This window comes from Vitis riparia, chromosome 4 (genome assembly GCF_004353265.1).
Source record: "Vitis riparia cultivar Riparia Gloire de Montpellier isolate 1030 chromosome 4, EGFV_Vit.rip_1.0, whole genome shotgun sequence".
In the NCBI taxonomy this organism is placed as follows: Eukaryota; Viridiplantae; Streptophyta; class Magnoliopsida; order Vitales; family Vitaceae; genus Vitis; species Vitis riparia.
The window spans coordinates 16,070,483-16,090,442 of NC_048434.1; the positions used below are offsets into that span (position 1 = coordinate 16,070,483).

Below are 19,960 nucleotides of genomic sequence, written 5' to 3' on the forward strand. Positions count from 1 at the left end.
ATATAATATATGTAGAATGATTAAAAATAAAACACAAAACATATAAATTATTTTTTAAAATATTAAAAATAGATTAAAAATATTTTAAGTTTCCAAACAAACTTTCTTGTACAAAATATCATAAAATAGTTTTCAAAATTTGATCTCACAAACTATTTTTTAAAATTGTTTTAAAAAATGGTTAACAAACAAGTCCTTAATATTTTTAAATTGATTTTAAAAATCAATTATCTTTTTAAAGTAAGTTTTGAAGAGTTTTTTTTTTTTTTTCATTTTATATAGAAATTCTATCATTTTTTAAAAATAAAAAATATATGCGTACTACACCTAAGATTTTTTACTTTTAAATTTGTGTAACTTTGATTGAGACTTATATATAAACTAGTATCCAAAATAACACATTGATACTCCTTTGGATTTTTGTATAAATACACAACTATTTTATTCATAGGGACAAAAAAATTAACCAAATGAAGTATTGTATAGGTTGAATTATTTTTAATGATATTGCAATTATATATATACAATCATTTAGACACAAAAGAAGAGATTAATTTTTTATTTTTAAACTAAATGTATTTTATTTTATCTTCAAGGGATTTGAACACCATTTTCCCCTTTTTATCACTTATAAATTATTATAGAATTAGGTTAGCTTTTGTGAATATTTTAAAAATCGAATTGGTTATTAAATCCAAAACGTTACCGATTCATGATTTAATGGTTGGATTGATAGTTGAACCACAATCAAATCGTGATGTCATAAATATATAATTTATATTTTATTAAAATTTAATATATATATATATATATATATAATTAAAAAATAATAATATATATATTTTCATATTTTATATAAATGTAATAATATTTTAAATTTTATTAAATAAATTATGTTTAATATTTAAATATAAAAATATATTGAAAATGAAAGTGTATATATGTATATATATTATTTGTTGAAATAACAAACATAATTTATTTATTTATTTAGTTTTTATCAATCTCAACACCAACGAAGGTATAACAATAGTGTGAGTATTTTACCTTTAGCCTGTGGTCCCAAAAAGAGAACTAAAAAGTTTACTTGTCTATGATTGGACAAGTTTAATTTTCAAAACATTGTTTTCATTTTGTATTTTTGAGTAAATTTTTTTTATAAAAAAATTACCTTTAAGTTCAAATTTAACTTTATTTTCACACTTTAGGGTAATTTACATATTTATTTTTAATTTTATTATTACTTTTAATATAATTGTATATGTTTAACTAGCCTTATAATACATTGTAGAAAAATATCATGTTTTAATTTACATTCACATTATTACAATAATTCAAATTACAATTTCCTAAAGATGGTTTTAGTAGTAAGAGTTTATTTGGTAGTAATTTTAGGAAATCGTTTTTCACCTAAAAAATGTTTTTTTTTTAAATATTAGGTATTTAATAAAATTTAAGAAATATTTTTAAAATGACTTATAATATTGAAAAATTATTTATAGTATTTTTTTTAAAGACATATTATTGGTGATTATTTTAAAAATATTTTTTGAGAAAATATTTACACTAAAAATATTTCAAATAGAAAACACCATTAATCTAAGAAAGATATAAAAAGTTATTTAAAAAGTTTAGTTCAAATAAATTTAAATTAAATTCAAGAAATTTTTTAGAATAATATTTTATGATAATTTTTTTTCCATAGTTTTAAGGAAAAATGGAAAAAGTAAATACTTGTAATATATTTTTTAAATAATATAAAATTTATTTTAGAATAAAATCGCTTGTTATGTACACGATGAGCACTAGAAACTCATAAGAAAGTTGAAAGGATAAAATACAAAAACTGAAATTTAAAATAGATGCTTTATTTATTTATTTATTTAAAAATATCGGAAAATAAAATAAATTAATTAAACTCCATGTTCCATTCAATAATATATATGGTGTCAGAGAAAAAAAAACAGACAGGAAGTGGAGAGAGAAATTACAGAGAGGGAGGAGAGAGAGAGAGAGAGTGAGAAGAAGATGAAGAAATTGAAACCCTAATTTTCAGGGTTTATTAACAGTCACGAGGCTCTCAGAGGTCCTAAAAGGCCCCCGAAATTATCAGGGCTTGTTTGGCTTCCTTTTTTTCCAGGTAAGAAAACCCTAAATTTTGAAGCTTTGTTTGAAATCTGACATGGGTTTTGTATCCTTGTGCTTCACCTCAAAACCCACTTGTAATTTCAACTTCTTTTCCGTTTCCTAGCAGCCAAACTTTGTTCCTTTAATTTTTTTGTTCCCCTATGTTCTGTCTGGTTGCTGAGAAAATGGAGGAAAACTTTACAAAGGAAATGAGGTTTTAAGTTTGATTGTTTGAAATTTCGGATCTCAGCGAATATCGGTCATTTTGGACCCGAAAAAGCTAGAATCCTCCACTCAACTGAGCTTATTATGGCTATGTGTGTGTGAGATTTGATGATTTGTTTGCATTTGATGTAGTTCGATCAATATGATTCTATTGCTGTTGGAATGTATTAAATTCATACTTCTAGGAAACAAATTTGGAAGCTGCGAATTTTGTGAGGGAAATGGTTTAGGAGCAGAAGGATTGCATTAGGAGTTTGTACCAAGTGAATGAAAAAACATATTCTTGAATTTTGTCGTGATAGGAACTGATCCCTGTTCTCTTTGTATAAACTTTTCTGTAAATTTTTTTTTTTTTTTGTATGGCATGATTGGAGTTAGTGGTAATCCTACACATCAAGACGACAATATCAACTTGCTGGGGACCATCGTTTTGGCTTTATGATTCGAGGGAATTCAATCTTTTTGTCAAAGCCCAATAATGATAATATATTATATGACTCTAATTATTCATTGTTGCTACGCAGCGTGCTCATGTTGTGTGATATCTGTGTCTGTGGTTCAATGGACTTGCTTTTCAAGGGAGAATTAAGTGTCACTACAGTAGTATCATTGTTTATGTGCAAGATTTGATACTATCTTAGTAATTATCTTTATTTGGGCACTTTCAAAATATGCATTTTTATCTGTAACTGAGAGTTGACACCTGCTCAAACTTGGATGCGTGGCATGATTATTTGCAATATGTGGACGGCAGTCCCAAGCAAATTTTGAATGAATATGTTGTCATTTGGTACTTTTTGGCAGTGTTTCAAACACTTGAATACCATTCTCTCTCTCTCTTCCTTGCCTAAACTGTTCTTTTTTTTTAAAAAAAAAAAAAAGAATTAATGGTGGTTATGAACAACAATGACTGTTTTGGAAATTTGAAATATGTAGCCACACAGTAATCTAGGGTCAATACTGCTGGGGGTGATTCAATGAACTGAAAAAAGTGTATAATGTATGATTTTCAACGTGTTCGTTCAAGTAAAGAGAATGGAGTCACTCCATTTATGATTTCGTAGATAGCCTGTGACATATAATCAGAATCTTTCTTTCTAGGTATAATTCATACACAGACTGCATTGAAGACTGATTATGAGGAATTCTTTCATGATGAAAATGTTTCCTTTGACTTTCTTCTCCTTGATGGCTGAAGGGGAGAATTTTCTGAAGATTTTTAAAAATGGGAAGTAGCTTGGAATAGCTTTATCCCTTGGAAACAACAGGACCCTCTTATTCTTTAGATGCCTTCATGATGTGGCAATTGGATATGGTTAGAAGGTTTTCTTGGGAAGCATGGTAAGATATCCAGTACTTAGATGATGGTGTTAACCCAAAATGCAAAAGTTAGGTATCCATTAGATATCTATGACCACCTGAAATAATGTGAGTATTTGGAAGAAGGATTATGATTGGGTCAAGAATCATACAGTTTGGAGGATCTTTGCTCTGGCTGTGGAAAGATTCTCAACTCCATTACTTCCAAGCCAGTCATGAAACTTTAAACCACATAAATGTGGTGGTTTATTGTTTCTTAGTGATTTATTCATTCCTTTTCCTTTAGAAACAAAGACCTATGATGATTTATGGCTCAGGGTGTTAGGTCATCAAGAAAAACTATTTTGAAAATGAACCATAGTTAAGAAAAGGATATTTAAGTAGATGACAGGGGATGATAGGCAAAAGTGCAGTTTGACTAAAACATGTAACACAGGAGAGTCATTCCTCTTGTTGACTTTGTAGGGGATCTCACATCCGCTTGAGTTTGTGATGACTGATGGAATGTCCTTGGGAGGTCTTTTTTCCCTAATGTTCTAGTGTCCATGTACATTTGTTATGTCATGGACTTCTCATCCTTCTGATCAAACCTCTCTGTTATGCATTTTGAGTACAAGTATGGTTTCTTAGCTAAAAAAATAAAAATAAAAATGAAACTACAATTATAGTTTCTTATCACGAAGGAGAGAGAGAGAGTAAAACAGAACCTATAATCGTAGATTTGATCATGTGCTCTAAATGGTAAAAATTTCTAAAGGATAAGATTGTGGTGAATGGAAAAATTAATGTTAGTAAGAGAATAAGCCCAAAAGTCTCTTTATCGTTCCTCTCAAAGCTATGGGGATTTAGTGAAATTCCTTATGTAAGTTTGGTGTTAGTTCTTGATCTGCTCCCTTTATGTATGGATACTCATTTGAAAATTCTTCTGCCACTAAATTTTGATGATGGTAGTCATCCAAATTGAAGAAAGAAAAAAAGAGCAGAACTCCTTTCACAGGCTGAAATTGGGAATATTTGTTTGGGTTGGGTATCTTTATGCCATATGTGCTTCGAGATCCAACCATCTTGGCTTTTTTCTAAGTCCTTAAGCTTTTCTATTCTTTTCTTTCGTTTTCTACCTGCAATTCAACAAAGGGATCCACAATTTTGAAAATGTGATTAAATCATTTCCACAGACAAACAAGTCATACCAAAGCAACTGCCTTCATGGATGCAACCAGAAACTCATAGGTTGAAAGATCATAAGGTTTTTATTCTTAATCAGAATGGAGTGTAGAAATGACTAAGAAGAAAGTAAGATAGAATGAGAGCTCAAGGGAGATGGGCGGAATGGCTGCTAGCTGAAAATGTGGAAATTACAAAAACTAGGTGTTCCATAGTCTTGTGCAAGTACCATTAAGTAATGCTAAAACCTTTATTTCTTAATTAATATAATTGTTGTGTTTCTGATAAAAAAAAATACTAAAACCTTTATTGAATATTGACTTGATGTTTACCATTAAATGTAGGAAAGGTTTAGATTGAAAATTAGAAATCTGGCTTTTCCTGCCTTTGATCAGATTTGTGTGGAGGTTACGTGATTGGGGAAGGATTTCTGATAATTCTTTGTACTCATTAATTTCATGGTAATCAAATGTGTGTTTTTTATTTGTTTTGTTTTTGTTTGTTTGTTTGTTTGTTTGTTTTTATTTTATTTTTGCATTTCTAAACCAAGTAATTAAATACTCTCACTACGTTCTTTCCCATTTGACTTAAATCTAATTAACTAAAATGTTCTCAAATTTAGTGTATCTCCACATTGATTACAATAATATAAATTATTCTCTCTTGTGATTCATGTGCTATACTTTTCAATGCTTGTTATCAATAAATATGTTGGAAGTTATATGTGCTAGTAAAAAGCAATTACCCTAATAAATTCAAAGTGTGCATGATAGATTTTTTTGAATATAAAGCTTTGTTTGTACTTTTAAGGGGGCAAAGAAAAGCAAGACCAATTCTAGAAGCAATTTTTTTATCAGAAATAAAGATAAATTTTTATTGATAAAAGATAGAGAGAAGGTTGAGAGATCCCTTTCACAATACACAAAACATAAGCAATTTGTAATTGCACTATTAGTTTTTCGAGTAACATGTTAAGGAGACATACATTTAATATCTTTTGTGCAAAGAAATATAAAAGTTCTTCTAGAATAAACACATTGTTGATGGACACATTGAGAAGGTTGAGAGATACTTCTCACAAAACGCAAAACAGAAGCAATTTGTAATTGCACTATTAGTTTTCCGAGTAACATGTCCAGGAGAGTTACATTTAATATCTTTTGTGCAAAGAAATATAAAAGTTCTTCTAGAATAAACACATTGCTGATGGACACATTGAGCACTTGATTATTTATTTATTTATTTAAGAATGAACAATTTCAAATCCAAATTTCTAAATGACATCTAAAAATGCTATGATTTTGTTGTTTTTCCTTTTACTTGGATGAAATATAAGAAGAGAAATAAAAAAAGGCTTTTTTTTTTCTTTCTAAAAGGAATAACAATTGAAAATAGGTTGAAGAAACAAAGAGAAAGAGGAGAGAGAAAGAAGAGAGATAGAGTGAGGAGAAGAAGAAGCAGAACACTAATTTTGAGACTTGAATTTTCAATATTTGTTCACAATCACAAAGCCCTTAGAAGCCTAAAAAACTTGTTTGGCTTCTTCTTTCCACATAAGGAAGTCCTATATTTTGAAGCTTTGATTGGAATTGACTCACTTTCCATTTTCATTTTCTTTAGCTCAAAACCCGGTTGAAATTTCAACTCTTTTTCCCATTCTTAGGAGCCAAACTAGGTTTCATTTTTTCTTTTGCTTTGGTTTTTTAATCTTATATTGTATTTGGTTTCAAAGAAAATGAAGGAAAATAATAAAAAAAATTGATATCTTGGTTTGATGGTTTGAAACTTTGGATCTTGGTAAGAATTAATTGGTTGGGATTCAAAAAAGCTTGAACCCCTTCACTAAACTAAACTTATTATGGTTGTGTGTGTGGGATTTACTAATTGGTTCACATGTGATATTTAATTGTTGAAGTAATTTTGTTAATATGATTTCATTCTTGTTGAGAATTATTCAATTTTAGTGATGGATAAAAGTTTGGTTTGTTGGAGGGTTTGAAAGGGAAGCCAAGTAATGGATCTTATAGTGCAAAATATGGGCCATTGAGAATGATTTGCCAAGATGGCATGTTAGTGGAGTTTTTAGAACCATCTTGATAGTGAATCAGGGATTTCATAAGTAGGGAAGAGGAGAGGGGCGGCATACCCTACTAAGGAGATTCAAACCAATTGTTTGGTTGAGTGGTTGGTGTGAAGGTTCGAAAGTTCACCTCTAAGTGGTCCTTCAACAAGCTAGCAGTCTTGGCAAATTTGTGGGGATGCCAATTGATGGCTTTGAAAGTGAGATTTTATCCCTTATGAGAAAGATGGAGGCTAAAAAAAGGAATAGTTTCTCAACTCTTGGGAAAAAGAGGAAGTCCATCCCTATATCTTGATTTGAAAGGAAGCTTAGAAAGTTAAAGTGTGTTTTGTCAAGTATGGTTGTACAACAGAAAAAGAGAGGAGGTGTAAGAAGAGTTATGGGGAGCTAACACTTGATTGCCAATGAAGATAAGGATACTATTATGGAAAATTAGAGGCCCAATAACGGGGATAAATGGAAGATAATTGAGTTTTTGATTAGATCTCATATAGTGGACCTTGTTTGCTTGCAAGAAACTAAGGTTGTAGTAGATGAAAGTGCAACTTGTGAGAAGCTTAGTAGTGGGAAGATTCTTTGAATAGGGAGTAGCAAAAACCAGAGTGTAGGAGGTATGGTGTTTTAGGATAAGAGACCGCTAGATTTGATTGATATGGAAGTAAGATTGTTATCAATATTTGTCCCTTTAAAAATTGTGAGGATGGTTTCTTTTGGTTGTTCTTAAGGGTGTACGAGCTAGCCAAAATATGGATTTGGGGAGAAGGACTTTTGGGTGGAGTTGGTTGATATAAGAGGGCTTTGGACTGACTCCTCGTGTGTAGGAGGGGATTTCAATATAGTTTGATTTCCTAGCGAAAGGAGGAATTACCTAAGGTATTGCTGTTTAGAGATCATTGAGGAGCTAAGGTTCCAGATCTTTCGTTGGCTAGAAGGCCCTACACTTGGTGTGTAGCCTGAGTAATGACTCATATATTATGGTACTGAAGCTACTAAAACAAGACCTAAATGTATGGAACAAAGAGGTGTTTGGGAAGATTTCGACTAGAAAAATTGTAGCTCTAAATCAAATTGGCTTTTGGGATTCCAAGGAGAGAGAAGCAACCCTTTTTGTTGAAGAGTTTGAGGCTAGAAAGACATTGGTGGATGAGTTTAACAAGTGGGCTTCAATGAAAGAAACTTTGTGGAGGCAGAGATCAAGAGAACTTTGGTAAAGAAAAAGGGATAAAAACACCACGTTCTTTCGTCAAATGGCTAATGCATGTAGAAGAAGAAACTTCTTGATCAAAGTTAGAATAATGTTATGGGACCTTTCATAATCTACTTTCTGAGGTGGGCAATTAGGGACTTAGCATCAATGAGATAAACTTCGAGACTTTAAGGGGCATTGATTTTGGGAGCTTGGAGGTCCCTTTTTCAAAAGAGAAAGGTTTTGTGCTTTGTCTAGTTTGTGTGGAGATAAAGCTTAAAGGCTAGATGGTTCACTATGGCGAGTCAAAGACTTGAAAGACTTGATACTCATTGAGTTTGTATAAGCTCCTAACAAAAGTCTTGATCAACTGATCCAAAAAGTATTGGGAAAATGGTTTATGTTCATTAGCATGCCTTTGTGGAGGGTGGACAAACATTGGAGGTGGACAAACATTGGATGTGGTTCTTATTGCAAATTGAGACCATAGGTTCAAAACTAAAGAGTTCCATTAGTGGAGTTATTTGTAAACTAGATATCGAGAATATGTATGGTTATGTCAATTAGAACTTTTTGTGTACGATCATGGAGAAAATGGGTTTTGCTAAAAAGTGGATGAGATTGATAAAGTGGTGCATATCCTCGATTAGATTCTTACTGCTAGCCAAGGGACCTTAATGGTTTTTTTCAGATCTCTAGGGGTGTGAGTTAGGGAGATCCTCTATCTACTTATTCATTTTATTAATGAGGGTACTTGGTTGTATTCTAATGAGGACTAAGAAGGGCGGCTTCATTTCGGGTTTCAAGGTGGGTGGAAGAGGCGATGAGATGATGAAAGTGTCCTATCTCTTGTTTAATAAGATCCCTTTGTTTTCTACCATGCCAATCAAAGAGCAAATAGGGTACTTAAGCTAGACCTTCATGTGGTTTGAGGCAATATTTGGTTTAAACATTAATTTGGAGAAAAGTGAGCTAATTCCAGTTTTGAGAGGATTGCTAACATGGAGGAATTATTTCTGTTCTATGTTGCAGGGTGGAGACTACTTAATATCTACTTTGGTCTACCTTTGAGAGCTCCTTATAAATTGTCGGGGTTTGGAATGTGGTGGAAGAGAGATTTTAAAGGAGGTTTGTTGTGTGGAAAGGCAATACCTTTCAAAAAGAGGAAGACTTAATTTCATCTGCATTACTTAATGTACCAATATATTTCATGTCAGTGACTGTTACTACGAGAAGGGTGAGTTTGAGACTAGAGAAGATCCAAAGAGATTTCTTTTGAGTTGAGGAGTGCTTGTGAAAAAACCTCATTTGGTAAATTGGTTTATTGCTTTCATGGAAAAAGGAGTGATGCCCTTGCTATTAAAAATCTTTCCACTCTCAAAGATATGCACTAAGAGGTTTCCTTTTGGTAACAAGTCACTGATGGAAAGTTTAGGGAAGGAGAGGGAGGATGGAGCTCAAGGGGTATGAGGGATTAGTTCTAGGGTGGGGTTATGAAAGGCAATTTGAAACATGTGAAAGGTTGTTAAAAGTAGATCTTGATTCATGGTAGGCAATGGAAAGATGGTAAAGTTTTAGGAGTTTGTTCTGGTGTTGTTTACAATAGGCATTGCAAAAGACTCATTGATAGTAGACAAGTGGAAACAAATTGGGAATTGGGGCCAATGGAGTCCCTCCTTTTCAAGATTGTTCCAGGATTGGGAACTTGAAGGAGATGGAGGCTTCTTTTTGGAGGTTGCAAACAAGCACAATTAGAAGCAATGTGGAAGTAAGAATAGTTTGGATAGACTCCAAGTGTGGCATTTTATCCATCTAACAACTCTTCTTTAGCTGAGGGAAGAAGAGAACCTTTTCTTGCAAGCATAGTTTGGAACCCCTGGCACCAATGAGGGTGAGTTTCCTTGCATGGAAAGCAGTTTGGGGGAGGATTTTGATGCTAGATCAGCTTAAAAGGAGGGATTGGAGATTGGTGAATAGACGTTATATGTGTGAAGGTGAAGAAGAATAGGTTGATCATATTCTCTTTCATTGTGTTGAAGCAAGAATTTTGTGTCTTTGTTTGGAATACTCTTCTATGAGAGGAAATCTCTTAGATTGTTATGAGTCCTTCATGGGGAAGAAGTGAAGAAGACTTGGAGGGTTGTTCCTTTGTGCTTATTTTAGACTATATGGAAGAAAAGAAATAAGAGGTTATTTGGAAATGTCGAGTTGAAAACCAAGCTATTAAATCGTCCTTTATTTGTAATTTTTTGGATTGAGTTGGAGCCCATGATAAACTTTGTTAATTGGTTGAGCTCAGGAGGGGGTTTTGGTTTTTATTTCTCTTTTGTTGCTAGCTTGGTGGTGTCTATTGTATACATCGTGTGTGTTAGTGGTGTGCTCATTTTTTAGGCATTATAAATACATGTTCTGTTTTCCAGTCATAAAAATTGACTTGATGTTTACAATTAAATCTAAGAAAGATTTAAATGGAAACTTAGGTCAACAAACAGATGATGTGGTGAGATGCGTTGTAGTATTTCAGTGCATCTCCCATATTATTACAATATTGTAATATATTATAAGTTCTTTTGCAAGTAATATATTAGAAGTTATGTATGGTGGCGGGAAGCAGTCACATTAGTAAATTCAAAATGATTTTGGAATAGTCATTTTTCTCTGTATCAAAGGGTTCACACCTGCTCAAACTTGGATCATTGGCATGACTCCTTGTAATCTCTGGATGGCAATCTAAGTAACTTTTGGAAAATTCTGTTATGATTTTATAGTTTTAGGTAGTGTTTTGAATGCTTGGAAACTTGCACTCTCTCGCTTACACTCCCCCCTAACAACCTTTTTAAAAATCTCAGGTGAGAGGTTTTTCATCAACAGTGCCTGTCATAAAATATGCAACCATGGCTTGTCTATGGTCATCATTTTCAGTGTTGTTTCAGTGAACTGTAAAAAGAATAAAACATATAAATTCCAAGAGTTCATTCAACTAAAGAGGATGGAGTCACTCATTGATGGTTTCCGAGATAACCTCTAACCACTTATTGGAAAATTTTCTAGGTATAATTCACTGTGAGTATGCATTGGGAATTGTAATTACAGGGAGTTTTTCTAATGATAAAGCTGTATTCCCTTTGATTTATTTCCTTGATGACTGAAAGGGAGAATTTTTTTATGATTTTTAAGAATGGGGAGGAGCTTGAAATATCTTTATACTTTGGCAACAACAGGAGCAGATCATTCTTTGGCAGCCTTCATGATGTCGGCAATTGGAGACGGTTTGAAGGCTTTCTTGGGAAGTATGGTTGGAAATTCATTAGTTAAATGCTGGTGTTGATGCAGAATGCAAAATTTAGACATCTATGTCTACCTGACGTAACAATCAGTATGTGGAAGATGGATCCTGCTTGGGTCAAGAAACATACGGTTGTAGGATCTTTGCTCTGGCTGTGAAAAGATTCCCAACTCTAATACCAAACTAGTCATGAAAATTCAAGCCAGAAAGATTTGGTGGTTTATTTTTGCTTAGAGTTTTCCTAATTCCTTTTCCATTAAAAACCAAGATCTACCATGATTTATGAAGCAGTAAGGTGTTTGGTAGATGACTGGGAAGAACAGACAAAAATGACATTGGACTAGAACTTGTAACACGAGAGGAGTCATTTCTGTTGTTGACTTTGTTGGGGATCTCATGCCCCTTTTATGGTGGGGTTGTTTGAGAAGGCTTGTTTTCTCTCTAGTTTGTTTGTGTCCATGTGCATTTTCTTTTGTCAAGGACCTCTCATCCTTCTTGTCAAATCTTTCTATTTGGTGATATAATTACAAGCATGGTTTCTTATCACTAGAAAAGGGGGAAAGAAAAAAAGAAGGAAAAACAAGGTAAAATAGGACCTATAAATTAATGGGATAAGCTTTACATTCTTATAAATTAACCTCAAAATGGTTCATGGAAGGTTTTAATGGCTGTCATTAGAGCACCTGGAACAAGGTTTAACAAGGATAGAATAATTATTATTTTTGATAAATTAGAATAGCTAAAAATAGTCTCAAAGAGGGGGCAATCCATGTCCACATGAAGCACATTTGGATTGTGTACAGCACATGAATGCAAGGAAAGAAAGAAAACAAAGATACCACTAGTGCTACCCGAGCTACGCATAAATTGCACTTGCTCTTTGATTTTGTGGATTATGGAGTTTATTCTGTCAAAATTTATCTTGTTCTTTCCTTTTCAAATGCACTAGTTAAACAAAAGACTGGGAAGTGGATATGTTTGATATGTGTTCTTCTCCTCTTTTTTTTTTTTTCTTTCTATTTTTTGGTTTTTTTTTTTGTCTTTTGGTGTGTGCATGCATGTGTGTGTTGTTATTGTTGTTGTGGGAATTTGAATGGGGCTTGATGCAACTTTTATTGTCCCAGGGCAGTGGATTGTGCAAGTTAAGAATTTGGACCTATTACTCTATTTGGTGTTCTTAAACATTTATCAAAAATCATGGACCAAATGTTAAGAAGGGGGTGGTGGGATTTTGTATCCCCTTTTCTTTTAATCCCAGTGATGGAGGCTTTTAGTGGGGCTACTTTCCAAGGAATATGATTCAATGGCTCACATAATGAGTAGTGAGACAGGGAGGGAGTAGTTGACATCCCAATTGTTGCTTGCTGATGACACTATTGGTTTTGATGGAATAAGATAAATGAGATATTTTAGATGCATCCTTTTGTTCTTTGACGTGGTTTAATGCTTAGAGGTTGTGCTCCCTTTGTTATGTACTGTTCTAATAATTCTTTATCTGTGTATCAAGAAAAGAGGGAAAAAAGAAAATAAAACAAAAATTATAAAAAAATTCTGCTTAAAAGGTGGATTTATGGAGTATTTTTTTCAAACTCTTTACTTTGCTTTACTGTTTGGATTGTCTTCCAAAGGTTGGGGCTGTAACATGTACTAATATTATGATATCAATATAATGTCAGTGGTGTGGGACTGTATTTTTCTGAAGGCGCAAAATTATTTTCTTACATAGTCATATGACCTGGTCTTCCCATCTTCCCTATCTCAATTTTAAGGGCAGAAAGATTAGAGAAATTGCTGGGTTTTTTTTTGTTATTTATTTATTTATTCATTTACTTTTATTTATTGTTTTTTTTTTTTTTTTTTTTTTTATTGGAGTGGGGGTGGGGGGTTGCAGAATTGGGAGGTATGCACCTCAATGCAGTGTGGACAGTTGGGATTTCAAGGGATCATATAGTCATTTGACAGAGCTCTTTTAGACAAGTATTATGGAGATTTGGAATGGAGAGGAACAGTTTATGGAGCCAGGTAGTAGTTTGAAAATATGGTGGAAGAGATGGGAAAATGGAGGTCTAAGATAAGCAGAGAACCTTACTGGCAGGTGCTGATAGGATGGTGCACATGTGTCGCACTGAACCTCCAAAAAAAAAAACAAAGAGGAATGAAAAGAGTAAAAACCCCTTTATATGTGTGATGTATAGGGCCTTGGAGTGGAACCTGGTTCTCAGCCAAAATCTCAGCATTTTCACTAATTTACCATAGGAGTATCATAGCAATTCTGTCATTTTAAAATTATTGTTCTTTCGCACTTTTGTAGTCCTTGTCAGTACCTTTTACTGATTTTTGTGAGGAAAATGTATTTCTGAAATATCTTATAATCATTAAGTATATTCTGTTTTGTATACATTTTTTTGTAAAATTATTATTTTATTAAATTCTCTATTGGACCTTTTGGGCACAAAAATTATTAAATTATTTAAATTGTTTAATAAATTTTGTTACTTAATTTTTTTCTTAAAATTCTTTTGAGAAGCTTTTAGAGAACTTTTAAATATACTTTTAATTGATTTTTTTGCTACTCATTGAAACATATGTTTATAATCTTTCTTTTTGAAATAATTGTTATAAAATAAACGCTTGTTTTTACTATAATATCTGGATATTTAAATTTTTTTCATGTGTCCATATGTATAATCCAACAAATTTGACTGTTATTTAAATTTTTTTACAATATTGTATTGGAATTACTTACTTTAATATACCATTTATTCTGCTTGGACATTCTCTTCTTAAATTTCATAGAATATTTACAAGTATTTGCATGAATGATTAATAAGGATTCAAGATATAAAAATCCATTTAGGAGAATTATAAATTTATTAAATAGTGATATTGTGAACAATTAAGTTTTTATTTTTTTTTAAAAATTTCTCTATGATCCAATTGGCCTCCTGAAAAAACTTTCTGACTCCACCACTGCTACTAGGCTGTCCTTTGGAAGAGTAGAATGATATGGGAGTGCGTTTCTAGAAAGCCTCTTTGTTTCAAGGAATGGATGGTAAATGAGGTTTTGGTATAGCTGATGGTTTGGACAGATGGTATTGATGCAAAAGTTTGACGATATTGCTAACATCTATAATTCTCCTGAATGGGTTTTTTTATATCTTGAATCCTTATTAATCACTCGTGCTCCCTCTCTTTCTTTCTCTCACATACATACACACACATTCACATATAATAAGGAAGCTCTGTAGCAGATTACTTGGGCTTGATTTGGGGCTACAGATAATGGGGAAACTCCTATATAATGAGTCATTATCAGGGATCACAAGCAATAGTGAAATTATCATTTGGTCTTATATATCATAATTTTTAGGTACCTTTAGAGAAAAATGGATGAATTACCTCATAGTTGGAAGCCCATATTGAACTTTGGAAAAAGGAAAGTTTCGGCAGTGTCTATGTGTCTGTCCAAGGCAAGAAATGAGTCTTATAGCTTAGCTTGTTATAAAAAAAATTTAGTTCCCCGACTGCATTTTTTAAGCAGGTGGGCATTTATTTTGTCTCCCTTTCATAGTTTCTTTTAAGCAGGTGGACAATTTTTTGTACCCCTTTTATAGTTGTGTAGTGGACAGTACTAATATGCATCAAGCAATACATTATATAGCTTAGTTGGTGGGATGTGATATTTGTTTCACATTGATTTTAGATGTGATGCTTCTCAAGTAAACTAGTTCACATTGGAGCATGTAAGACATGTTTTAGCATGGCATTCATGATTCACAAGCTTGTGTTTTTCTAGATTCACTCTGTGAATAGGCTATCACATTCATGGGGTCAATTTTCAGTTCTAAGCAAGTGTTGCAATTGTAACAATATGATCCAAGCACAAGAATCTTTGTTCCTTGTACCCAACTTAATTATCGACATAAGTAGTGGTGAGTTAAGGTTATATTTATTAAACACCTTCTTAAAGACATCAGAAAGGCGGAGGCTGTGACAAGTCAGCAGTTGCGCAAGGAGCTCAGGTCTATCTCAATGTAGGCTAGTTTTCTTTTGGGTTATAGGGAGGTGGTCATTCTGTTAGAACATTAACCAGAAGCCTAACTTGTAATTTTTTACCTGAGAAAAGTCATTAGAGAATTAAATGGAAGTAGTTTTCCCTGGCCTGGACCATGTGGGCCACCATTAAAGGAATGCAGATATGTGGTTATCTCCTTGTAGGGTTCCTGAGAAACCAGAGAGAGGGGGAAGGGTGTGTGGTTGGTGTTGTGATTGTGGAGGGGAAGAGTTCATCCTAACTACTTGTTAGTTATTAGCTTGAGCAGATGTCAGAATCTTTAAAGACAGAACAATATTTGTGCTTAACTTATTGGAGAGTATTTGTTATTATACAACACTTTTCGGATGTTTGTTACTAAGGAGTTCTCTAATGTTACCTTTAGCATCATCACATTCAACTAGAGATTGATTTGTCGTACTCATAGGAGAGAGTTGGCTATTAAGGTTGAATGGACTCCTCTACCTTTTGGAAGTCTTAAGCTTAATTTTGAGGGGTATCCTCAGGTATCCCAGACCATTAATATTTCAGTATTAATGATCTTTTAAGAGACTATGAAGTTGGGATTATCAAGGCTGTCTCCAAGTTAGTTGGTTTTTGGTTGGCCATTGAGGTGGAGATTCTAGCCTTAGTAGAACACTTAAAAATGTGAAATCATTGGATGTTTGTAACCTTATAGTGCAGGGCAATACAGTGAAAGCTCTTGCTTGGATGCCTCATGATACGAAAGGGCCATGGAGAAATGATTGCTGGTTGTGAAGGACACTGGAGCTTTTAGAGATGTAGGGGTTGTTCATTTTCTTGGAATTACAGGTTGGCAAACGGAGAAGATGTGGGAAGCTGATAACTCCGCCAAGAGAGGAACCTTGTTGACTTTGTTGAGAACCATCTACTCAATTGAGATAGATTATTATCTCTGGGATGATGAGTTGGGTGTTATTTATTTGTTTGTTGTCCTTTTCTTTGCTGTACCCGTGCTTCTCTTAGTTTGAATATATAATTAATGTCAATTTTGCTACTTACAAAAATTTGTGAAGGAGGATGACATATATCCCTCCTGAAAACCTGAAGCAAGAGAGAGAGAGAGAGAGAGAGAGAAGCATCCACTAGTTCAGAGTCTCTTCTTATCACGAGCTAAATTTTTCAAGACAAAAAACAAGAAAAAAAAAAAGGGAAAAAGAGAGAAAAATCTTTCATGGAGATTTTGAGGATGGTTTCTAAGTGCACACATGCAAGCTGTCAACACATGATTTCCGGGGGATGAGAAGCCCAGCCTATGATCAAATAATTGTTTTCAGAGCCAGTTTTTATTACCTTCCAGTCACATTCTGGCATATGACATTGGACTAAAACATTTTATTTTCCATGTTAAACTGGTCCATAGAACCCATGAGTGAATATTTGGGGCTTAATCTCATTTGCTTCTTGCTGTGGAAAATATTTGGGGCTTAAACTATAGGTCCCAGCTTCTTGTTGCACTGATCAATTATACTTGTTTGTCTGTGAATTTTAATGGAGTTTTGACTCACTATTTTCCTTTTTCTATTTCTCTAAAAATGGGAGGGAAATAAATGCAAATTTTATACCCTTAATTCTTATGATCAGAATTAAGAAAAATTACAGGATTGTGACTTCTACTCATGGATTTTCCTAGCCTTTTAATCTAGTCACCTTACAAGTGTCTATAACCTTGGAAAACATTGTATAGTGTTCATTTTATGGCAAATTTAATGCTTTTTTATCCGTTTGGGTGGCTCCCATTCATAGTTTAAAACTCTTTTCAGTGTATGATCTCCACAAAAGGATCTTACTTGCATTGCTGTTGTTCTATCTGTAAAATATACCTTTCCATTTCAATATTAACATATAATTCTTCCATATTTGCTTCAAGTCATGTAATATTATTTTTTATTTATATTTATTTATTCTTCTGTTTTCTGTTGCAGTGTTCACACCTTATTGGAGGTTTTATGCGGTGGCTATATGTTAGAAGTTCACCCTTTTGGAGGCATTTGCATGCAATCTATAGAAGTCACAAGGAGAAGCTTTTGAGTCTGCCAAAGCCAGTGCTGCTGCTTGGTTTGGTAGATTCATGGCTGATCATGCTTTAGTTGTTTCTGATGCTTCCCTTGATCATTCTTTAGTTGTTTCTGATGCTTCCGTTGATCATTCTTTAGTTATTGGGCAAGAATTCCCTGATGTTGAGACTTGCAGAAGAACACTGAAAGATATTGCTATAGCACTGCATTTTGATCTCCGAATTGTGAAATCGGATCGTAGCCGGTTTATAGCCAAGTGCTCCAAGGAAGGTTGTCCATGGCGGGTCCATGTAGCGAAATGTCCTGGAGTTCCAACCTTTTCAATTAGAACACTGCATGGGGTGCATACCTGTGAAGGAGTTCGCAACTGCCATCATCAGCAAGCATCTATAGGTTGGGTTGCAAGATCTGTAGAACAACGAGTTCGGGATAATCCACAATACAAACCAAAGGAAATCCTGCAGGATATACGTGATCAGCATGGTGTTGCAGTGTCTTACATGCAAGCTTGGCGTGGGAAGGAACGCAGCATGGCTGCACTTCATGGAACATTTGAAGAAGGGTATCGCCTTCTTCCTGCATACTGTGAACAAATAAGGAAAACAAATCCTGGAAGCATTGCATCGGTTTTTGCCACAGGACAAGAAAATTGCTTCCAGCGCCTCTTCATTTCCTTCCGCGCATCAATCTATGGATTTATAAATGCTTGTAGGCCACTTTTGGAACTTGACAAGGCACATCTTAAAGGAAAATACTTGGGTACATTACTTTGTGCTGCAGCTGTTGATGCTGATGATGCATTGTTTCCATTGGCAATTGCTATTGTTGACATGGAAAGTGATGAGAATTGGATGTGGTTCATGTCAGAATTGCGGAAGCTTCTTGGAGTAAATACCGACAACATGCCTAGACTTACAATACTATCTGAAAGACACAGTGGCATCGTGGAGGCAGTTGAAACACATTTCCCAAGTGCTTCTCATGGCTTCTGTCTACGTTATATTAGTGAAAATTTCCGTGATACATTTAAAAACACAAAGTTGGTGAATATTTTTTGGAATGCTGTTTATGCACTCACAGCTGTTGAATTTGAAAGCAAGATAACCGAGATGATTGAGATTTCACAAGATGTCATTCCATGGTTTAAGCTCTTTCCACCTCAACTTTGGGCTGTTGCATACTTTGATGGGGTACGGTATGGGCATTTCTCATTGGGGGTCACAGAGTTGTTGTATAAATGGGCTCTTGAATGTCATGAGCTCCCTATTGTGCAAATGATGGAGCATATTCGTCTTCAGTTGACATCTTGGTTTGATGAGCGTCGCAATATGGGTATGAGGTGGACGTCAATTCTAGTACCATCTGCTGAGAAGCGGATTTTGGAGGCGATTGCAGATGCTCATTGCTATCAGGTACTTCGTGCAAATGAAATTGAATTTGAGATTGTGTCAACTGAGCGGACAAACATTGTGGACATACGCAGTCGTGTGTGTTCATGTCGCCGCTGGCAGCTCTATGGTTTACCTTGTGCACATGCTGCTGCAGCACTCATCTCTTGTGGGCAGAATGCCCATCTGTTTGCTGAGCATTGTTTCACAGTAGCAAGCTACCGGGACACCTATTCACAGATGATAAATCCTGTCCCAGACAAGAGTCATTGGAAGGAGCCAGGTGAGGGAGCAGAAGGTGGAGGGGCAAAAGTTGATATCACAATCCGCCCACCCAAGACTCGTCGACCACCTGGGAGGCCCAAAAAGAAGGTCCTACGTGTGGAGAACTTTAAGCGGCCAAAAAGGGTAGTTCAATGTGGTCGTTGTCATATGTTAGGGCATTCTCAAAAGAAATGCACAATGCAAATGTGAAAGTTGTCAAAAGTGTTTTTTCATTTTATCCTTCAGCAATTGCAATAGATTCAATGGTGTGTTTGTAATCTTGGTGTATCTTTTAAGCTTGTCTCAGAATAAAGTAGTCAGGCGTTTTGGGCATAGTTTCACACCATGTTGTTTCTGCTTTCTTTCCTATAACATATCCGACATATTTCATTTTTCAGGTTTTCTTTTGGTCTTCCAGATATTCTCCTTATACAGTGGGGACTTCATTGCACAAGACTTCAGCCCAGTAGCTCTCATAGGCCTCAAACCACTCAAAAACACTAGGATATGGTAAGTGGCTTCATTATTGATCTATATTGTTGTAGTATCTTAAGCTGGGCATGCTTTTATCTCCCCATGCATGAATTCTTTTCACAGATCTGACAAATTTTGAGGAATTTTGGCTGAGTTTCTTAGTTGTTAGATGATAGCTTTCATTTCTGAATTCCATTTAGTTGCCCATTTTCGAATTTATTGGCTGTTTCTTTTCCTTTTTCCTTTAAGGGCATTTTAGTTTCTTGTTTTGCCTTGTAAGAATGCTTAACACCAGCGTTTTACATTCTCTTTGCTGACTTTTTTCTTTGCAACCTTCTGGGTCACATTCATGC

At 34.2% G+C, this 19,960-nt stretch overlaps 1 protein-coding gene across 1 annotated transcript; it reads left to right on the forward strand.

The window, feature by feature from the left end:
• The first annotated feature begins 1,988 nt into the window (after positions 1-1,988).
• Positions 1,989-19,528, forward strand: LOC117912871. Its single transcript, XM_034827638.1, has 2 exons — positions 1,989-2,140; positions 17,389-19,528. Exon 2 carries the CDS (start codon positions 17,535-17,537, stop codon positions 19,341-19,343), a length of 1,809 nt encoding a protein of 602 aa, XP_034683529.1. The 5' UTR covers positions 1,989-2,140; positions 17,389-17,534; the 3' UTR covers positions 19,344-19,528.
• Positions 19,529-19,960: the final 432 nt, after the last annotated feature.

Bases quoted from the DNA above. Each gene is read 5' to 3' on its own strand.
- LOC117912871 (XM_034827638.1), top strand. From the start codon at position 17,535: ATGGCTGATCATGCTTTAGTTGTTTCTGATGCTTCCCTTGATCATTCT.